The sequence below is a fragment of the Pleurodeles waltl genome, chromosome 5, assembly GCF_031143425.1.
Source record: "Pleurodeles waltl isolate 20211129_DDA chromosome 5, aPleWal1.hap1.20221129, whole genome shotgun sequence".
Lineage (NCBI taxonomy): Eukaryota > Metazoa > Chordata > Amphibia > Caudata > Salamandridae > Pleurodeles > Pleurodeles waltl.
This window is the reverse complement of record NC_090444.1, coordinates 1,060,774,879-1,060,793,106: the sequence shown is the minus strand read 5'-3', so window position 1 is coordinate 1,060,793,106 and position 18,228 is coordinate 1,060,774,879. Positions and strand designations below refer to the sequence as shown.

The 18,228-nt window shown below is 42.3% G+C and overlaps 1 protein-coding gene across 1 annotated transcript in view; it reads left to right on the top strand.

Moving 5' to 3' along the window:
- Nucleotides 1–18,228, top strand: part of KATNA1 (katanin catalytic subunit A1) — a 158,462-nt gene that overhangs the window by 58,947 nt on the left and 81,287 nt on the right. Inside the window, exons 4-6 of the mRNA XM_069235280.1 lie at nucleotides 4,032–4,218; nucleotides 7,937–8,058; nucleotides 9,240–9,345. Coding sequence (XP_069091381.1) covers nucleotides 4,032–4,218; nucleotides 7,937–8,058; nucleotides 9,240–9,345 — 415 coding nt within the window. The remainder of the gene's footprint in view (nucleotides 1–4,031; nucleotides 4,219–7,936; nucleotides 8,059–9,239; nucleotides 9,346–18,228) is intronic.

The following is an 18,228-nucleotide window of genomic DNA, read 5'->3' as shown; positions in this document are numbered from 1 at the left end:
TACATTTTTATTTTTTTGTTTTTAATTTCATCTTCGGTTTCTACCATAGTCTAGCTTTCCCTTCTATACATTGTTGGAAAAGGAATGAACAGTAATTTCTTGTTTACACTCTACACTTAGGTCGCATACCTGATACAATATATTAACCTGATATTAATTTGCTTTTAGCAAAGGTGCCAATAGCTCATGGACACTCGATGTAACAATCTAGTGGGGCTTCTTCCTTTATAGCAGCCTCGACCTTCAAACTTCTACCAACTAACATTTCTCCAGTCATGTAGATTATAAAGGCATCATATGCGTTTCTGAGCTGTATTATAGCACCATTTCTGAGCTTGCACCATTTCTGAGCTGCTTTAATAATGGCTATTAATGCCCTTCCCATGTCTCAAGCTGGTTCGCTCTGGTTCATTAAGCTCTCTTGTAGCTCTTCTTTTCTGCGTTCCTTACATCCGGCTCTTGGGTTCTTCTCTCTAGGGTTCTCCTATTCAAAGTGTCAGATCTGTCTGTGTGCTGTATGCTATTACAGTTTGGTGCAAATTTGATTCTCAGTTTATTTTGATGTACATTCAGCCCCCTCCCCTGTATTTTCCAAGTTCCTTTGTTTTGTGTGGTAGTGAAAATGTTTACATTTTTAAATTCAGCCTGTAGAGAACGAGGCAGCAATGTTAGGTTTGTCTTCTTATGGATGTCAATTAGTTTCAACAAGATCCGAGCTACAAATACCTCATGTTCATTTCTCCAGACCGACCTGCATAGGTGACCTACATTAAGGGTCAATACAGATTTCTTAGACCACTCTATACTACTGCACATGATGTTTATCAGTGTTCCCCCTACATTTGCATTTTTTGTTTTTTGTTTTTTGGTGACGCATTCTTAATGTCAGAAGATAATTTGAACCCTTTTGCTTGAAGCTTGGTCAGAAATTGCAGTCTCATTTTCCCAATATCGCTGGTTGGGAAGCATCTCCCAACGAAATAGGAAGGGGCAGAAAACTAGATAATGCAGTATGAAAATCACTACCTTGGTGATACATTCTTAGTCCTATCTTTCACATCTTAACAACTTTCGGTAAGTGGCAACTGCTTTGGGTATATTTGTGATCCTGCAAGCAATTCTAATCGAGTTAAGGAAGCGTGGGCGCTCACACTTAGTTTAGTAATCGCTATTAGTGTAATTTTCTTATGTATCAACCTGTTTCCATTAGCTGTTTTTCTGTGTTTGCTTCAGCTGTTTTTTCATTTTTTTATTTTTTTTACTTGAATCCCTTGGGTGGTAGGGAGTGCTGTGATATCTTCTGTAAATGGATATTGGGGACCCATCTCTGTTCATGTCTTTTTGAAGTATCTACAGCATGACATTGTGGGTCAGTCTTTACTGATATACAGGTATAAGTAACCTTTCTTTGCCAACACGGTTATCTAGCTGTGGCATCTTTCAGTATAGATATTGAAAAAGTGTCAGTTGCTTGCAGTTTTTTGGATGATCGGGAAATGTATGTAAAAATTTGAACTTCTGTAAGTAGGGCAAGATTTGCTCCAACTAGGTCAACGAATAGCTCATGGTTAGTGGCCTTCAATTTAATGCTTGAAAAATGGAACATGGTTTTTGGAATTGAGGACATTTCACCCATGCAGCATTTGTTATTTTCATCCAAGAAAATAAACAGTCTCTGGTTTATTATGAATTCTGATGTCACTTCATCTTTAGGCCCCTGAGGCTAAGCATAGGTTTCTAGTGCCTGAAACGTAGCAGTATGGGACTACGGTTGGTGCTATGATTAATTCACAGATTGCAATATGGTTGTCTCTCAGGGGTCTGTAGATGCTTAATAGCTCACAGAAACCTGTCCCAGCTTGCAGCCTTGCGGACAATGCCAATTGAAAAGACCTGATTATGTCTCCTTGGTACACATTGTCTCCTAGTTGCCTGGAGAATTTTGTTTAAAACATGTCTCTTGTTCAAGTGACATCCACTCTTGAGAGGCACGTTGGTTTACCAAAGTCTATCCTAGACCAATAGTGTACTGTTTGCATACTCATGTGGTCTTTCTGTGGGAAAGCAATTTGTTTTATTGAGAGAATGTTGATTTGCATGTTTTTTCATTACTTGTTCTCCACAAGTATTTTGTTTCACAATAAAATCTCTTCTTGTTTCAATCCTTGAAGAAATGTACCTAGTTGAAACGCTTTCACAATCCTAAGTGCACAGTTCAGTTTTTTTGGGTGTCTTTATCTGCCCAATTACTGTTGGAAGTGCTTTTGGGAATGTTTGTAAATGCCCACAAAGGGCTGATTAAGAAGGTGGTTTTTCAAACATTCCCAATGGCCACCTGTGACCATTCAATGGGAATACCTTTTTTCCCATTTTTGTACTGGGGAACTCTCTACCTCTTAAACTAAGGCAGCAACAATGTCTCCTCCAATTTCTAATAACAAAATAAAAATAAAAAAAAATGTTTTTTCATTTAACTGCATCCAGAATATCCCCATCCCTTTTTGGGTCTTGCCTAAGATGGTGCATGTGCAGTGAGCTTGGAGTCAACCATTGCTTACCATTAGTTGGATTCATTGTCACTCATTTGCTTGCTTCTTATTGGTCAAATGTTGTACACTTCCTTTATCTATGTGATCTTGTCCCTCCACTGGAGCATAGACACATTACTGTTGTCCTTCCATTGCACAGTTTTTTAGGTGCTATGTTTTTTTGTCTTTTAACATTCTATGAGAGTGTGCTTTTCAACTGTCACCGTCATATCCTTCTGCCCTCCAAACCTCTGGTGCCTGCCTGCTTCCCCTTACCCCCCCCCCGTCGCCCCTGCCTCCCAAACTTAGTGTTCATCGGTTTACCATCCGCACCACCCTGCCTCTGTTCTGCCTGCTTGCCCCAGCTGCTAACTCATACCACACGTTCTCCATCTGCTTGTTCCCTCACAGCCTCGTCAATCTTCTTGACCCCAATCCCTCCCTGGTTGTTTCCCCACCCACCCCATCCACCCTCCCTATATTGAGTGTTGAGTCCTCCATTGTTAGTGATAGCGCTTTATTTTCTTCCTTGTCATTCAGCCATGCTTTAAAAAATGGCTAAAAAAAACATTAAAGATTGAGCAACTCAATATCTCGTGTTGGTGAGACATATTGGCTTTGGCACTGCTTGTTTTCTTAGCCTGCTCCTTCTGTCTGCCTAACCTGTTCCACTCTATTTCGTAATTGACTGGTACCAGGGGAATTCGGATGCAGGCTGAGCACATCCTAATGTGTTACCAGTTTTACTTTAGAGTGTTTGCCGCTTATCAAATGTTTTATATAATTTTCTAGATATTCATGTTTTTATCTTCAGCGTGTTGCTTGTGATGCACACTATAACCCTATTTAGGTATGAGCATTGCTAGTTATGGAAAATCAACACCTTTTGATTAAATTGCACTTGTGCCCAATGAAATTCTGTGTAACAAAATTAATGAAATCTTGATTCCATGGATCAGGATTTGGAAATTCCATCTGCAAATGTCCATTATACTGACCCAGAGGCTATCTACCCGGTGAGAGAAGTACTGTGTTATCAGATGCTCGTTTTGTATTTTTTATATATTTTTTAATTACTGGTACATAGCTTCAAATATCTCCGGCTTCTGTGTTTAAATACTGATACTTCTCTCTTCAAAACTGACAAAAGTAAACAGTTTGTGCTCTTTACAAGGACTTGCACTTTGAAAATTTGAGTAGTTGATAGCTGAAAGCTTTTGGTGACTAGTGTGCAACAAAGAATGTGAAATAATAGTCGCAGACCCGTTGCACTAAGCAGAAGTGTGAAGTTTAGCTTGAGCAATCATGCATGCAATAAAGTCTGTGTGCTTCCATGTTTGTATGTTTATTGCTTTGTTGGGGGTTTCACATAGCTTCCACCATTGACAATATAGCATCAGTACACTCTTGTTCAGATTTTTCAATATTCCTTTAAAAGAAAAAAAAAAAAATCAATGACTGATTTTTTTTTTTTTTTTTTTGTAATACTTGTTTGTTTTTAAGGCCATCTCCAGGACCCAGAAAACGCCAGTCCGCACAATGCAATGATCCAAGACCCCAAAATAACCGGATAAACTCGGCTGCTAGACCTATTAACCGCCCATCATCTCGAAATGCAAACAACGATAGGATCAAACCAGTTCGTGTCAAGGATAAGAAGGAGCCACTGAGTAAAAGCAAGGATGAAAAGGTAAATCTATTTAGTTTAGAGATCAAGAAGGTGAAAATTGTGTTATTTTGCAGAAATGAACAGGGATCTGGTTTAACCCAGTCGTAATTGCAGAGTCCAACTACTCTTTGACAGCAGTTTCAGATATTAGTAAAGTTAAAACAGTTGCAGTGCAGACCCCAAGCATTAATCTAAGCCAGGGGTCTCCAACAAGTAGCTCATGAGCTACTAGTAGCTCTCGACCTGCCCATAAATAGCTCCTGTTTATAGCCCAGCCTACCAAACTGAAACATTTATACTTAAAACAAAGATGTAATCTTGTCGGATGTGGTCAGTAATAACCTAATAATATTCGTAGTTCTGGATGATTTTCATCAACCTAAGTAGCTTTTACTAAAAAGAAAAGAAAAAAAGGGTTGGAGAACCCTGATTCTAAGCTTTTTGAAAAAACGCATTGGATATATATGTCCATCTGTTATGCTTTTGGATGCTCGTAAAGGGCTTCATCATTTGCGCGTCGTCTTGGAGCCTGTTAAGGCAACTTTGAGATATAACTAACAAACCTTGAATGACCAGCGTCAATAAATACAAAAAATGTCAGTAGTTTTCAGGACAGCAGTGTCCATTTATGCCACACGGTTTGAGTTGAACCTTGATGTAGGCAACACGAAGTTCCCCATTTGTAGTGCTTCCGTCTGGTTTAAAGAACATTATACATCTGGGAGAGGAAGAGCTCTCATGGCTGAACATTTTTCTACACTTCACCTTAGAATATGACCCTTGTAGGCACAATCCAAAGGGACTAACGGCATTGAACGACTATGTCTGGAAGGCATACTTTCAAAACACAAAGATGCACAAAAAAATAGGAAGAAAAAAACATCTGCAAAGTAAAATATTGATGACCAGGCTTGGCACTAAAGTGCACTTTTACGCTGATATACACTAGTACTTATTGGCGTTGGTAGGCAGGGTGCCAGCTGTCCTTAAAGGAAACGAGAATCTCTGCATCACTCATTCTACAGGCTTTATGAAAAGCAAGCACATTAGGAGAAAAGTAGTGCCGAGTGCTGGAAGATACCGAATGAGTTGTCTGTATGCCGAGCGGATGAACAGTTCATGTCACCAAAGAATCATGGGCAAAGCTGGGGATGTCCTTACCGGCAGTGTAAGAGTCTGAAGAATCTGTCTCCTGTAGAAAACATAAGTGCCTTTTGCGGAAGGCAAGAAGAATACTCGGTGAAACGCCATTGGTAACCGCAAGCACAGCCTGGAGTCGAAATGTTCAAATCCACCCCAGCAACTCACTGTTAATCAGATGCCACTCTCCCATCCTACCTTAGTTCTCAGCTCTGCGAAACCACCAAAAATTCCTTAACCCCTAGTTTAGGCAGGAAAATGAAACATGATGTATTCATTTCCATAGCTCTTGACAGCTCCCGCTATCAAGTGAGAAACAAAGAGTTCCATGTCGCAATCTCAAAAGCCTGGCGGCTCTCAGCTAATGGTCCGAATTGTAGTTATAGATGGTTCAGGACTGTGAAAATGGCCTGTCAGAATCTCACATTAAACCTGCGCAAGTAAAACGATGCAAATTCCTTTATCCCCATGTATTTTCCATACTAAATAAAAAGCTCCAAATATAATCTGAGAATTCCTACCAGGCAGAGATGTCCGCATCAGATGACTGATATGACAATTAAATGACTGAGAAAAGCAGGTGAAATGAATATATTGGGTGTGTTTAAATTATATAATTACGCACTGCATGCAGAGATGATTTTAAATGCTAATAAGGAAATGTACCAGCCCATTGGATTTCTGAGTCCTACCACGTAACAGCAAATCGGGGCATTGCACATATTAAAATAGTGGTACGTAGCACTAGAGGGAGCTACTATGTGTGTGGATGTGCTCCTTATGAAGAGTAGAATACAGTGATTTTCGCAGTGGAGTTAGATAATCACTGAAGTAGGCTTACCAATTGTCCTGTGCTAGATACTGTAATAGGCCAAATTAAAACGTGAAGGGCCCACGAACAGACCAGTTGATGAAGAGGTCTGAGTCGAAACCCATATAAGTAAGCGTATTAGCAATCTAAGAATGGGCATATTGCCGGGTTGTAGACATGTTGAAACCTTAAATTAGTTTAGTAGGATGGCATGAAAATTAAGATTGGAGTGTTTTCAAGAAATTGGCAGTATCCTGTTCTGGAAATCAAACACCTCTGCCCTCTCTGATTCGGTAGTATAGAGTTTGAGTACAGTGCGTTATCATAGATAAAGTTCCAGTCTTCGCAAGCTGTTTGAGAGATCCTGGTAAGAGAGTAAAAGTTTTTATAGGGATTCCTTGATTACACACTTTATAGTTTTGCCTGTTAAACAGGGTTGTTTGTGTGTAATGTTCTCCTGAAGTCTGGTAACCTTTGCCTGTATGTGTAGGGTTTTGAGTCCAGTTTAAAGCAATGTGATTAGAAACTTCCTGTGTGGCTAAACAGAACAAAAATATGATCTACTTCTTGGAAACACCGTAACATTCAATTTTATATTTTTGGGATAAATGTTTTTGTATTTCTTTCGATTTGTGAACAGTGTAGCGTCATGGACATCTTTATAAAAAAAAAAAAAAAAAAGGTAATACTTGGATTAAAACTCCCCTGCATGATGATGGATGTGCACCCCCTACCCTGAGTGCCCCAGATGGAACAATATCTAGACCCCTGGTACTGATTTTTGATCATGGGTGAAAAAAGTTGTGTACGGGTCTGCAGCTTTGTACTGTACTCCCCCCTTGGCCTGCATGAATTGTGTGCAGCACATAGCAGCAGGTGATATTTGCGTGAGTGTGCTGGGACAGCGTATAATACTTGCATGTGCGTGCTGGGTTGCATGTGGGTGGTACGTCAAGTGGAGGCTTGCGAATTCCATTTTGATAACACAGGCTGGATCGGCGAGGCCTGTAACCTCACAGACATGAGTGATGTTTTGTGGGCATTCCTCAGTGTTGGGGGTGGGCCACACATACACATTTATACTTTGAGTCGCTCTCTTTCTTTAACTTAGTGCTTGAGACCTGCTAAAAGAAACTCTAAAGGTAAAGCTGAGACTGGGATGCATAGGACAAGCATTGGACTGCCTTTGGGAGTCACCTGTATGACTCGAAGTGGGAATGACCATCTCAGTTAGACGGAGAGACTCTTTGATTGTACCCTAGGTACCTCTAGCATCCGACCTTAGGAGGGCTGTGTGGATTATTTAATGTTGGACATGCTTTGTGTGTTTACATTACTTTAAATACTCCTTTTTTTTTTTTCATAAAAGCTGGTATTATACTGGACTAGACTCCATCCCCTAAAGAGACTGACTGCTCCACCACTGCCTCCACTGAGTCAGGTACTGGATGGGGTAGACGTAGCCCAGTTATTAGGACGCATTATACGTTGGGCCCCGGGCATCAGGAATAAAAAGCCTCAACCAGCCACAGTAGAGCCCACTAGCTCCTGCATACCCTCTGACCCTCAGAAAGGAGCTTGGACAGTTAGCAGTTAATTATAGGATCTTAACACTGAGCCTTTGTCGTGGTATGTAAGAATGTATTACTTTTTGCAATGCACACTTATTATTGCTGAAGGACGACAATTGAGCAGTGCTGTAAATAATGAAAATCAACATACTAAACTGAAAAACACAGTTCTGCCATACATCAAAAAGCCAATCATAATATTTTTTTCCTCTATCAGAACAAACCAACTCCTGAAGTTCCAGAATGTGAATTGAAGAAATTTGATGGCACTGGTTATGATAAAGACTTAGTGGAGGCTTTGGAAAGGGATATCATTTCGCAAAATCCGAATATTCGATGGTGAGTTCAGTTAAACATGAAAGTAAGCACATTCTGAAAGTTGCATGCTCTTACGTTGCTTCCAGGAGGTTTTAAGTGGAAATATGCACGTCTTGAACGTCCAGCTATATGCAAAGTGGCATGAGTGGGAGTTCGCATCCCTTCCAGAATATATAATAATGCACACTACTGCATTATGTTTGCTTCCAGTCAGAACCTTGAACAACTAAGCACTTTTCGCTTTTCTAGCAGGGTGTGGAGCCGAGCCTCTCCTCCATTGTTTTAGTTGCCAGCCTGTTGTGCTTTTTGGGTTTTGGTGGCAAGCAGCATAGCCTCTAAAAGGCACAACATGTTGCAATGATGTTAAGAGGCACCTTGACCGAGAAGAGGCTCATAAGTGTCCTCATTGCTCCACATAGATAATCTCCGTTATTGTAATGCACTGCATGAGGTTATTCCTATGGCAAATGTATCCTAAATATGCAAGAGAATAACAGCATCACTTTTAAATGCTTAGAATCTTTCAATGAAAGCTAACATTATTAAATTGCTTTTTGTGTGCTATCTCTGCTGCCCCATGCACTCTTGATGGGGCGCACAGGTTAGAAAGGACATTAAGGACACAGGCCAACTGGTGCAGCCTTTAGAGGCCAGATGGTAACTGGGGTTGTTGTAGCTGCCGGGCACGACTGATGAGGTGTTCTGGCAGGCTATGCTTTAGGAGCAAGGTGAGGTTTCTAAACACAGTAGGCATGCCTGCAGCTCAGCCCCACAAAGTGCCAGCACCCAGGATAGAAACTTCATTATTCTGGGCAAAGGAATATTGCCCCAACCCCGAAGCAGGTTATCACTATCACTATCACTATCACTACCACTACATCTGCTGGTGAGTTCCATCAGAAAAATATTTCCATTTCCAGGTCTGGATCCAGGTAGTACCTTAGCAATTTTTGTACTGCTGGTCCTAGTCAAGCAATAGGTTGTGCCTTGGTCTCTGAGCTGGCATGCAATCAAAATTTAAGTCTATTGTGCTGGAGATTACAGTCCACTAACTAGGACATACCTGTGACCTTTGAACATTTGAAGGGGAAGCCAAGGACTAGTCTTATAAAAGTCACTATTGTAAGTATTCGATTTGTATAAGTGTACACTTATATTTTTAACCCACTGTCCTGTCTTTTGCAATTATAATTTGTTTTCAGGGATGACATTGCAGATCTAGAAGATGCCAAAAAGCTGTTAAAAGAAGCTGTTGTTTTACCCATGTGGATGCCAGAGTTTTTTAAGGGTATCAGAAGGCCTTGGAAGGTAAGATGATTTTATTTGATTGCTAGTAATGTCATAAACCCCAGAACAGTTTAATATATACTATGTATGTATGCATGCATAGTACAGGTCTTACTGCTGCAAGAGGTACTTATGCTAAGAATACAGAGGAGTTTGTATATGATGGTGATCTATCTTTAGGTCTGTATCTTTTCAAAGTTTCAATTGAGGGTCCCTGTTGTGTAAGCAAAGATTCTGACATAGTTTTACGTTTGCTTGGGTGACCCAAGCTAACTTTGTTCTGTGCACCAGCTAACCTGTTCCAAATGCCTTAGGGTACTTCTCTTAATTTGCCACTTCTGACAGGTGGGAGCCCCGAAGCAATCTCTTAGATCCCTACCTCTACTATGACTCACCTCTAGTCCTGCAGCAGGACATTTTCTGGAAAGTAATTGTTGAGGCAGCGGTGAGTAAATGATGACCAGCTGCCCAGTGGGATTGATCTATTTAGACAACCTGTGGTCCAGGAACTTGCACATTTGTCACTAAGGTGAGGTAACACTATCGTTTATCTAGCAGTACCAAACAGGATCTTATCACCCACAGTCATCCTGGTTAGTTGATCCATTACCTTTGTTATAGAAGTGACTTCTGGACTAGAACTACAGGCCAGGTTACTATACATTTTAACACTGGATTTGGGAATCTGTTACATAAAAGTGTATTTAGGCAGCACACACTGTCTCATTGCTATGAGATGGAGGATGTCCTCTGAGCATGTTACCATTTATTTGCATTGGAAGTGTAGCACTTCACTCCAAAACCATCCATGTCAGAACAGATATTTTGGTGGTAGTGCAATTTTTTTTATGTCCAATAGTCCGCTTGAACTTTATGCCATATCCCATATTACCACAAAGTGTTAAAAAAAATCTTGAAAGATAGAGAGGATTTGTCTCTTGCCATTTGTTGTTCTTTTCTACATGAAGCTGATTGGCAGCAGTTCTTTTACTCTGCAATTTTAGTAGTTCCACTGCAGTCCAAGGCTAATGAAGTGTTTGTATTCTACAACAGAGGCGATGGGTTGTAAAATAATTTTCCCAGCCAGTGTCCCAGGAAAAGAAAATATTGCAGCCACATCGCCAGTAGGGCAGACAGTGCCTACAGTAGTAGAACTGGTCCAGCAAGAAATTACTTTGTATATGGTGCAGTGGCCATTGCTCTGTTCATGGATGTAGCTCATTGTTATAGCAATAATTCCAATACATATAGAGTGTTTTTTCTATGACTGAGGTCGCTGTAGCAGTGAAATATAGTGTTGAGACGACATGTAAGTGGAAATCTTTTAGATGGAATGGGGAAAGAAGCATGAACGGTGAAATCTCAGATGGGTTGGTTGTGTCCCATGGGGGACCACAACAGCTCTACCTTTTGTGCAGATTTTGTTTGTATCTCGTTTACACATGCAACTACCCTGTTTCTGATGGATACCTCTAAAGGTAGATTTCTCATCTTTAGATGGTTTTCCCAGGTGCCAGAATGTATTCTGAAACTTTTCAGCATTGTGCTTCCATGCTGCAAGGTGGAGCTGTGTGATTGGGTGGAGCCTCATTTAAGCACCACCCTTGTGCATTGACAGCAGTTCTTTCTTTCCGTGCCACATCCAAAGCTCTGTTCCCAATTTTGTTGGTTTTTCAACATCTTCTAAACAAAATCCATTGTGCTAGGGAACAACGTCCCCTCCTAAAACTACAGGCTTTAAATCTCTCTGAGACTGTCTGAAACTGGTGTCTATGTCAAACGCATGAGGTGAGTCTCTGATGCTCTGGCTTGGTGCAGCAAATGAGCTCAAGGAATCCAGGACGGGAAGCAAAGCTGTAGATGACCCAACCAAGAAGTTGTTGTGGGCATCACGTACGTTTTGATCATAGTCCAGGTTGAGGGCCCAGACCTGCACCTGATATCAAGGTCGTTTCAACGAAAAGTCAACTTTGTAGTTGATGTCCTCCAATTAGTAAAATACCTTTTTCCTTTTGCAGAGTACGTGGGACACTGCCTTATAAGAGTTGCTATTAATGTCCTATTTGTTAGTATAAGCCTTATTACCTCTGTGTATTATATCTATATATTTTGCAGGTGGTATTTCCTCCAAGGCTTCCTTCCCTTCCCACTCCTGCATTTAATGTTGCGCCTTGAGAAAGGTGGCTGACCGCATTCAGGTTGTACACTGAAACGTGTGTCTGCGCCAATGAAGTGGGAATCCGAAGAGGCTACCGTGGAAATGTATCTAAGAAGATATAATTGATCCTGTGTTATATATATATATAACGCACTGAGCGGTCAGAGCGTGTGCATATGTACTCTGTAGCAGGTGTTCCCAACATGAAGTAGCTGACTTGTTAACTGTTCTCTGTGTGTCCCCTGCAAGTTCTTTTATTGCTGTGATGTTTGGATGTGATTGTGGTATGCTGACATTCTGACGGAGTACGTGTGAATGTTGGTTGATTTTTTTTTTTTTTTGATTTTTTTTTTTTTTTTCTTTATTATTATGCTGTATGGAGAAAGCTTTGTGTAGCCTTGTAGGAGCAATTTTTGAGTATGTTTTGTAGATTGTTATGCAACATTTATTTTACATTTAAGAAGTGTGGATCAAAAGAAATATATTATTTTAAAAAATGAATAAAAAGGAATGAAATACATTCAGTGTATATAATTACATGTGAAAGTGTAATGTAGGCTTTTTTTTTTCTTTTTTTTTCTGGTCTGTGGCGGGACTCGTCCCCAGCCTGCCACTCTTGTTCCTAAGAGAAGGTGCAAGAATCTCAAGAGGCTAGTCTATCTCCCTCTGGCTCTCCAGTTCTAGAAACAAAGGCCTACTTGGTCCAGCTGTGCTCTTTCATCCCGGGTCACTCGCAATAGTTTGACGTTTTTAAGAAGACAATTGTGCAAATATTTGGCATGCTTCTGTCTCTCTCTCTGGCACATCTTAGGACCCCCAAAGATCTGCATGGTCCATCAGTCTGGGTAGGGCCTTACTCATTCATCCTCGGTGCCATTTGACCAGCTTGGACCAGTTCAGGGCTCCATTTTGCGTACAGTACAGACTTCTTCCCCGGCATCATGTACTGCGTTGGACCAGCCTTTGGCAACATCGGTACCAGTGGTACCAGTCAGGGTCTGGTGCTGGTTCTGATTCTGAAATTTGATGCAGAACCGACTCCAGGGGGATCTCAGCCGATGTCACAGCTACAAAAATAACTAAAGCACAATTGATTATAGCTCAATTTCAATCCTATACCTGTACTAGGGAGGATGCATCCTCAGAAGCTCCATTCTCTTTTTGGATTATATTCAACGCTTGCCACCATTCACAGATGATGATGGTGGGGAGGGTGATTATGATACTGATAATATGTAAATAGACGTGCAACAGGCCAACTTGCTTAATGCAGGGTTGAACGCCATTCACACCTCCACCTGAAAACAGTGTATCATTTGAAGTGGATATCTGACGTCTTGGACCTAAACTTCCCTCTCTTGGGAAAAGAAAAGGTCCTTATGGAAATCTTACAGCCTGGGCCAGCAACATCTAAGTCATTGCTTCCTTTTTGGTTTCTTTTTATTATTATTTTTTTAAATTTATTTTTACTGGTCTTTTGATCTATACACATACTCCCACCTACAACCCCTGGCTGGTGGGGAATACTTGAGAAAGCAAAGCAAATGTGAGAAAAATAAAACATAACTAAGGTAACCACGTAAAGGAAACTTCCTTCCCCTAACTCACCACATCAAGTTGCAAAGTATGTCACCGACTAGTCTGGTTTGTACAGCAGTTAGTTCAGTAAGGTCTATGAGTGAGTCACAGTAGAGGTAGGTTTCTAAGAGATTGATTTGGGGCTGCCACCTGACAGAGAAATGATGCGTTAAGTGAAGCACCCTCAGGCATTTGGAACAGGTAAGCTCCCCACATTTCTGGGCTAGAACGTCAGTACACTAGCCCCAAGTTTCCTCAAATTGTGACCCTTTTCATTCCATTGTTGCTGAGAGCTTTTCAATCCCCAAGAGCTCCCATAGTCGATGTAGCTAGGAAATATTATATGGAGTTGTCTCTGTGCCCTATAAAGCTGTAATTGGTTGTTTAACAGTGCCCATGTCATTGCTGTACCCCACCTGCAACTCGGGAGGTATAACTTGCTTCCTTTTAATGAGGCCCTCACTGACTCCTTAATGGGCACGTGGTCAATTACTTATTATTCCAGTATTGGAACTTTCATAGATTCACATGCTTGAATCATTCCCTGTCATCGAGATAGGAGTCCCCAGTGCTTAATGTCACAATAGACATAAACATAGAGGCCCTAGGCCTTTGAGTTTAGTACTGTATCAGAGTCATTATTTAAAAAAGGACTGAACTTAAGAAACAACCAATCAGGTGACAGCACTCTATAGAACCCTCCTGAGAGAAGCTCCAGTCCCTGAGATTTTCTACTGCACAACCTGCTAGGGAGTCTCCACTGAGCTGTGCTCAGTTTTTTTTTTTTTCCTTATTGGATAATTTCTATAAAGAATGTATGTATTGTCTACTTGGAAAGTCTTTTTCCTTGGTTACACAGTGTTTTTTCTTCAGAAAAGCTGAGACTGACTTCCTTGTCTGACATGATGAACAGAAAAGAAAAGTCCCTTCAGGGCTTGCAGTTCCTGTGATAAAAAGAGGCTTCACACAGAAGACCCTCACAAAGACTTCATTTATTACCTCTACCCAGGCCATTCTGCTGAAGACTGTAAGGTGTGTCGTAACTTTTCATCTAAGACCTTGAAGGACAGAACAGGAAAGGAAGGCTGCTAATTTGGCTTCAGAAGCTCAAGACCAGAAAAGATCCAGTTTCTGACTCTGTAAGCAAGGATCCCTCTGTCACCTCAAAGTCCTATAAGAGGTAAAGATCACCCATTCGAGGTCTTCCTCAGAGCAGCCAAAGAAAGCCATAAAAAAGATCACCATGGGTCTTACAAGGGCAGCAGTCCTTCAAACTTTCCTCAGAAATCTTCTGCTAAACAGGAGAAAGGAGAACTTTTACCTCCTCAGAAAAGGCCCGCAAATCATCCTCTGAGCCTCCTACACCGCCTGCTAAAATTGGACATTCTTTCAAAAAGCTTTCAGCTCTGCCAGCGGATACATTGTCGACGAGTATCCCATCGTCTCTGAGACCATTGTCTTCGACAAAAAAGTCACAACGTTGACACTTGCAATGTCGTCCACCTCCTCTACCTTCTCATCGACATCTGCGTCTTTGACCAGACCGCTAAAAATCTCCACGAAGCCTTAGTCAACTGCACTGTCGACTGCTCCATCGTCGACACAGATTACCTTGCCGATTACATTGTTGACGACTACTCCGTTGACAGCAAGCAAAAAGAAACCCCTTCATCAATGACCTCATTGATGGCGCTGTTGACAAATGAAAAAAATTCAACAGCAGCGTAAAAGCAAGCTGTTGGCACCAAACCACACGGCTCCTACCAGAGTGTCACTCCTGATACCTGTCCATCTCATAGAGGAGGAAGGCTCGGACAACGAGGAACCGTATGGGGTCGCACATAGTCCCTCAGAGCTACATGTGAAGTGTCAAGATTATGAAGAAGGCTATGAGCAGAAATATGAACAACAAGAGTATTATCCTTCGGGAGGAGGGGGAGGCACATGGTTTGATGTGGAATGGAGTTGACCGAGAGTTCTGGCGCTCCCGGGTGTACATCCTGTCACAATATCACTAACTTTGGCCAGGGAAACGATTGCACCCTAACTAGAAGGCTGAAGCAGCACCCTGTAATTACTGGCTGGTAGCCTTTCTTTTGGATGTCTTCCTGTCTTTGTAGCCTGAACCTCTTGTTCTTATCTGCCCATTCTCGGGTCATCGCAGAGACTGCTCCCCGGAGTTGGTGCACGGCGTCAGATAGGAGTGGAGCCGTTGTTATCTCCATCTACCACTGCTAGCTCGGGTGCACTGGACATTGCACTGCTGTGGGGTCATCCTGCCTGGAGGCCCCCTGACCACTGACTCCCCTCCTGGCCACTTGAGTGGCAGTGGGCTAGGCTCATTCAGGGTGGCGGGCCCGGTGTTCTCTTGCACTCACCACTTCTGGTGCTTGGGGCCATTACCCCTGCTGCCCACAGGTGCTGACTTAAACCCCCCAGCCCCCCACTATGGCTCCTCTCAGGACTCTGCTGTCACCACTGTAGAAGCCCCAATCCCTGGGACTGCACCAATGTTGGCGGTCAATTCTGGGACTACCCTGTATACTGTCCAACAGGCCATAGCAGCCTCCGGGGAGGCCTTGGAACTTAAGATAGACATCATTGTTTGATGCCAAGAAACGCCTCAGGCCCTTGGGTGTGCAATACGCTATGCTGTTTGCCCCGCGGTTGAAAGTGACATGGTAGGACAAAACTCACTACTTCACATCACCAGAACTGCTGTGGGACTGGATCTATAGTCTTCCCAAATAAGGATGGGGACTCACACGTGGGGAACAATCTAGGACCTCTCTCGCCCCCGGGGAAATAATCCAAAAAGGTAGCAAGAAATGCACCATCCTGCTCCTAGGCTTGGCAGGAACAATGAAGGGTGGTGGAGCAGGTAGCGGCAATTAGCAGTCCTGGCTCTGGCTTCCTGGCAGAGGAAGATGACCGCGGGGACATCACTTCGGATCAGGCCTTCATATCCTTGTACTACTTTGAGAGCCCGCTATCGCTTATTGCGCTGGGCACTTCGGACGAGATTATTTAATGTGCTTTATAGTGTCCCTATGCCTCAGTTACTTACACACTCTAGGACTCTGTTAGTCCCTGAATGTTCCCTGGGATTATACTAGTTGACCGGGTCGAGAATGAGTGCATTTGTCCTGACTTATTTACCCCCCCAATTCTACTCCTCGATAAGACCGAGGCATGTTTGCATGTGAGTTGTTGGTTCGCTTGACAGTTTGGATGGAGTGTCATCTGCTTATTGTCCTGGTGTCAGGGTATTGGGTGTTTGTTTTATGTTTAAAAAGATTGTTTTGTTTTGTTTTTAAACACACCCTCCACCCCCATCCAGGGCTACCACTGTGTGGTGCTGGACTCCACTTAGGACCCTGCAGAGATACCTGCCCGACTTGCGGCGCTCTCATTTCATACTCACATTGCATCCACCCAAACCTACTCCTTTCTCAGCTGGAACATTAGGGGTCTTAATAGTATGGCTAGAAGGTACAAAGTACATGTATACCTGAAAAGAAGAGGGGTGCAAATAGCGCTGCTCCAGGTGATCCATCTAGCGGCTACTCAGAGGGATGTGCTCAGGCGAAGGTGGCGAGGCCAACTATATGCACCATCGCTCGCACTGGAGGGGTATTGATATGGGTTTGACCTGGAGTGCCCTTCCAAGTGACCACGGAGCTGATTGACAGTGACGGGAGGTATGTGGTGCTCCCAGGTCGCTTGGTGGATCGCAACACTTGGTGGATCGCAACCTGACTAAAGTGAGTTTCTATGCACCTCACACGAATCGGGGGGGCTTCTTTACAGACCTCTACGGGGTCCTCTCGCCCTACGTTACACACAACATACTACTGGGAGGAGATTACAACTGTATAGCTCAGTAATTCCCAACCTGTGCACTGCAGAACCTGGGTGCCCTACCAAACTCAGCCAGGGGTGTTGCGAGCACTACAAAACTATTAATGCTGAATACATTATTTATTCAGCAATGAAGCTTTACAGGGAGTTTCAAGGAACTGCAGTTCCTATGATAGCCACTAGATGCCAGTATGAGCACACGTCTCCAGTCTTGGGAACAACTGGAAGTATCGTTAATACACAAAGCTAAAGTTGCGACATATTCTGTAAGGAAGAGATGCAACTATCTGGAGGTGTTTTCAGTAATGCCCCTTTGGAGCTCACAGTTAACCTTCCTGGTGTATTTTTAAGAGATTTATGCATTTTTGGGAGGCAATATATTGTAGATGCTGTTGCATGAACAGTTTTCAAATAATTACATTCCTCTATTCCCAGTAAATTCCTCGCTTTCCAGATCAGTAGCTTCTGATGACATTCCGTTTCAAATTCCTTAAGGGGGATGGTTTTCATGATTTCATAATAGTGGTTGGTCCTCTGTTTTCTCAGTGCCTCCACCAAACACTGTAGTTTCATCATTGTGATTATTGACGCACAGCTTTAGTTCTACTTATCCGTGTTTCCCCATTTGTAAGCCACCTCATCCAAACAAAAGCCCTTTCAGAAAAATGGTAACCCTGCCCTACACACTCAAGGTTTTGTTTTAACTGTTGCACTCTCTACCCTTTGCTGGAACACCGCTGATATTTTACATCAGGACTCTTTCGAAGTAGTGAAACATGGTGTTAACATGTTTTTCTACCTTCAGTCCTGTGTTTGTAATAGGCAGCCTAGCCTTATAAATTACCATAGTTTCTAGGGCCTACCCCTCTAACAAGTCATGGAATATAATTTTGATTCCAGAATGAATGCAGTAGGGGTTTACATGTATCCTCTTTCAGTATCTGGTGGTGTACAGAAACAACAAGCTGCTGGGATTGCATTTGGAATTTTAATGTATTCTCTTTCCCTTCCCTTTACTGTGACTGAGAATGAGCAGTATGGTGCACGCTGTGCAAAAGCAAAGTGCTGTTAATAACAGTCAGGTAAGTCAGTGGTTGAAATGGGCCTATGTTGTGCCCCGTTCCATGCGTTTTGGAGGGCAGAAGCAAAATGTGAATGACACCAAATTAGACTGATAATGGATGAACAGGGCTGACGGACAGCCCCTGAAAGTATGTATATTACATATTTTTTTTGTTTATTAAAAACAAAAGGTTGTGGGTAACACCCAGCCTAAAACGTTCTGGTAGTGACAAATTAAAATAACA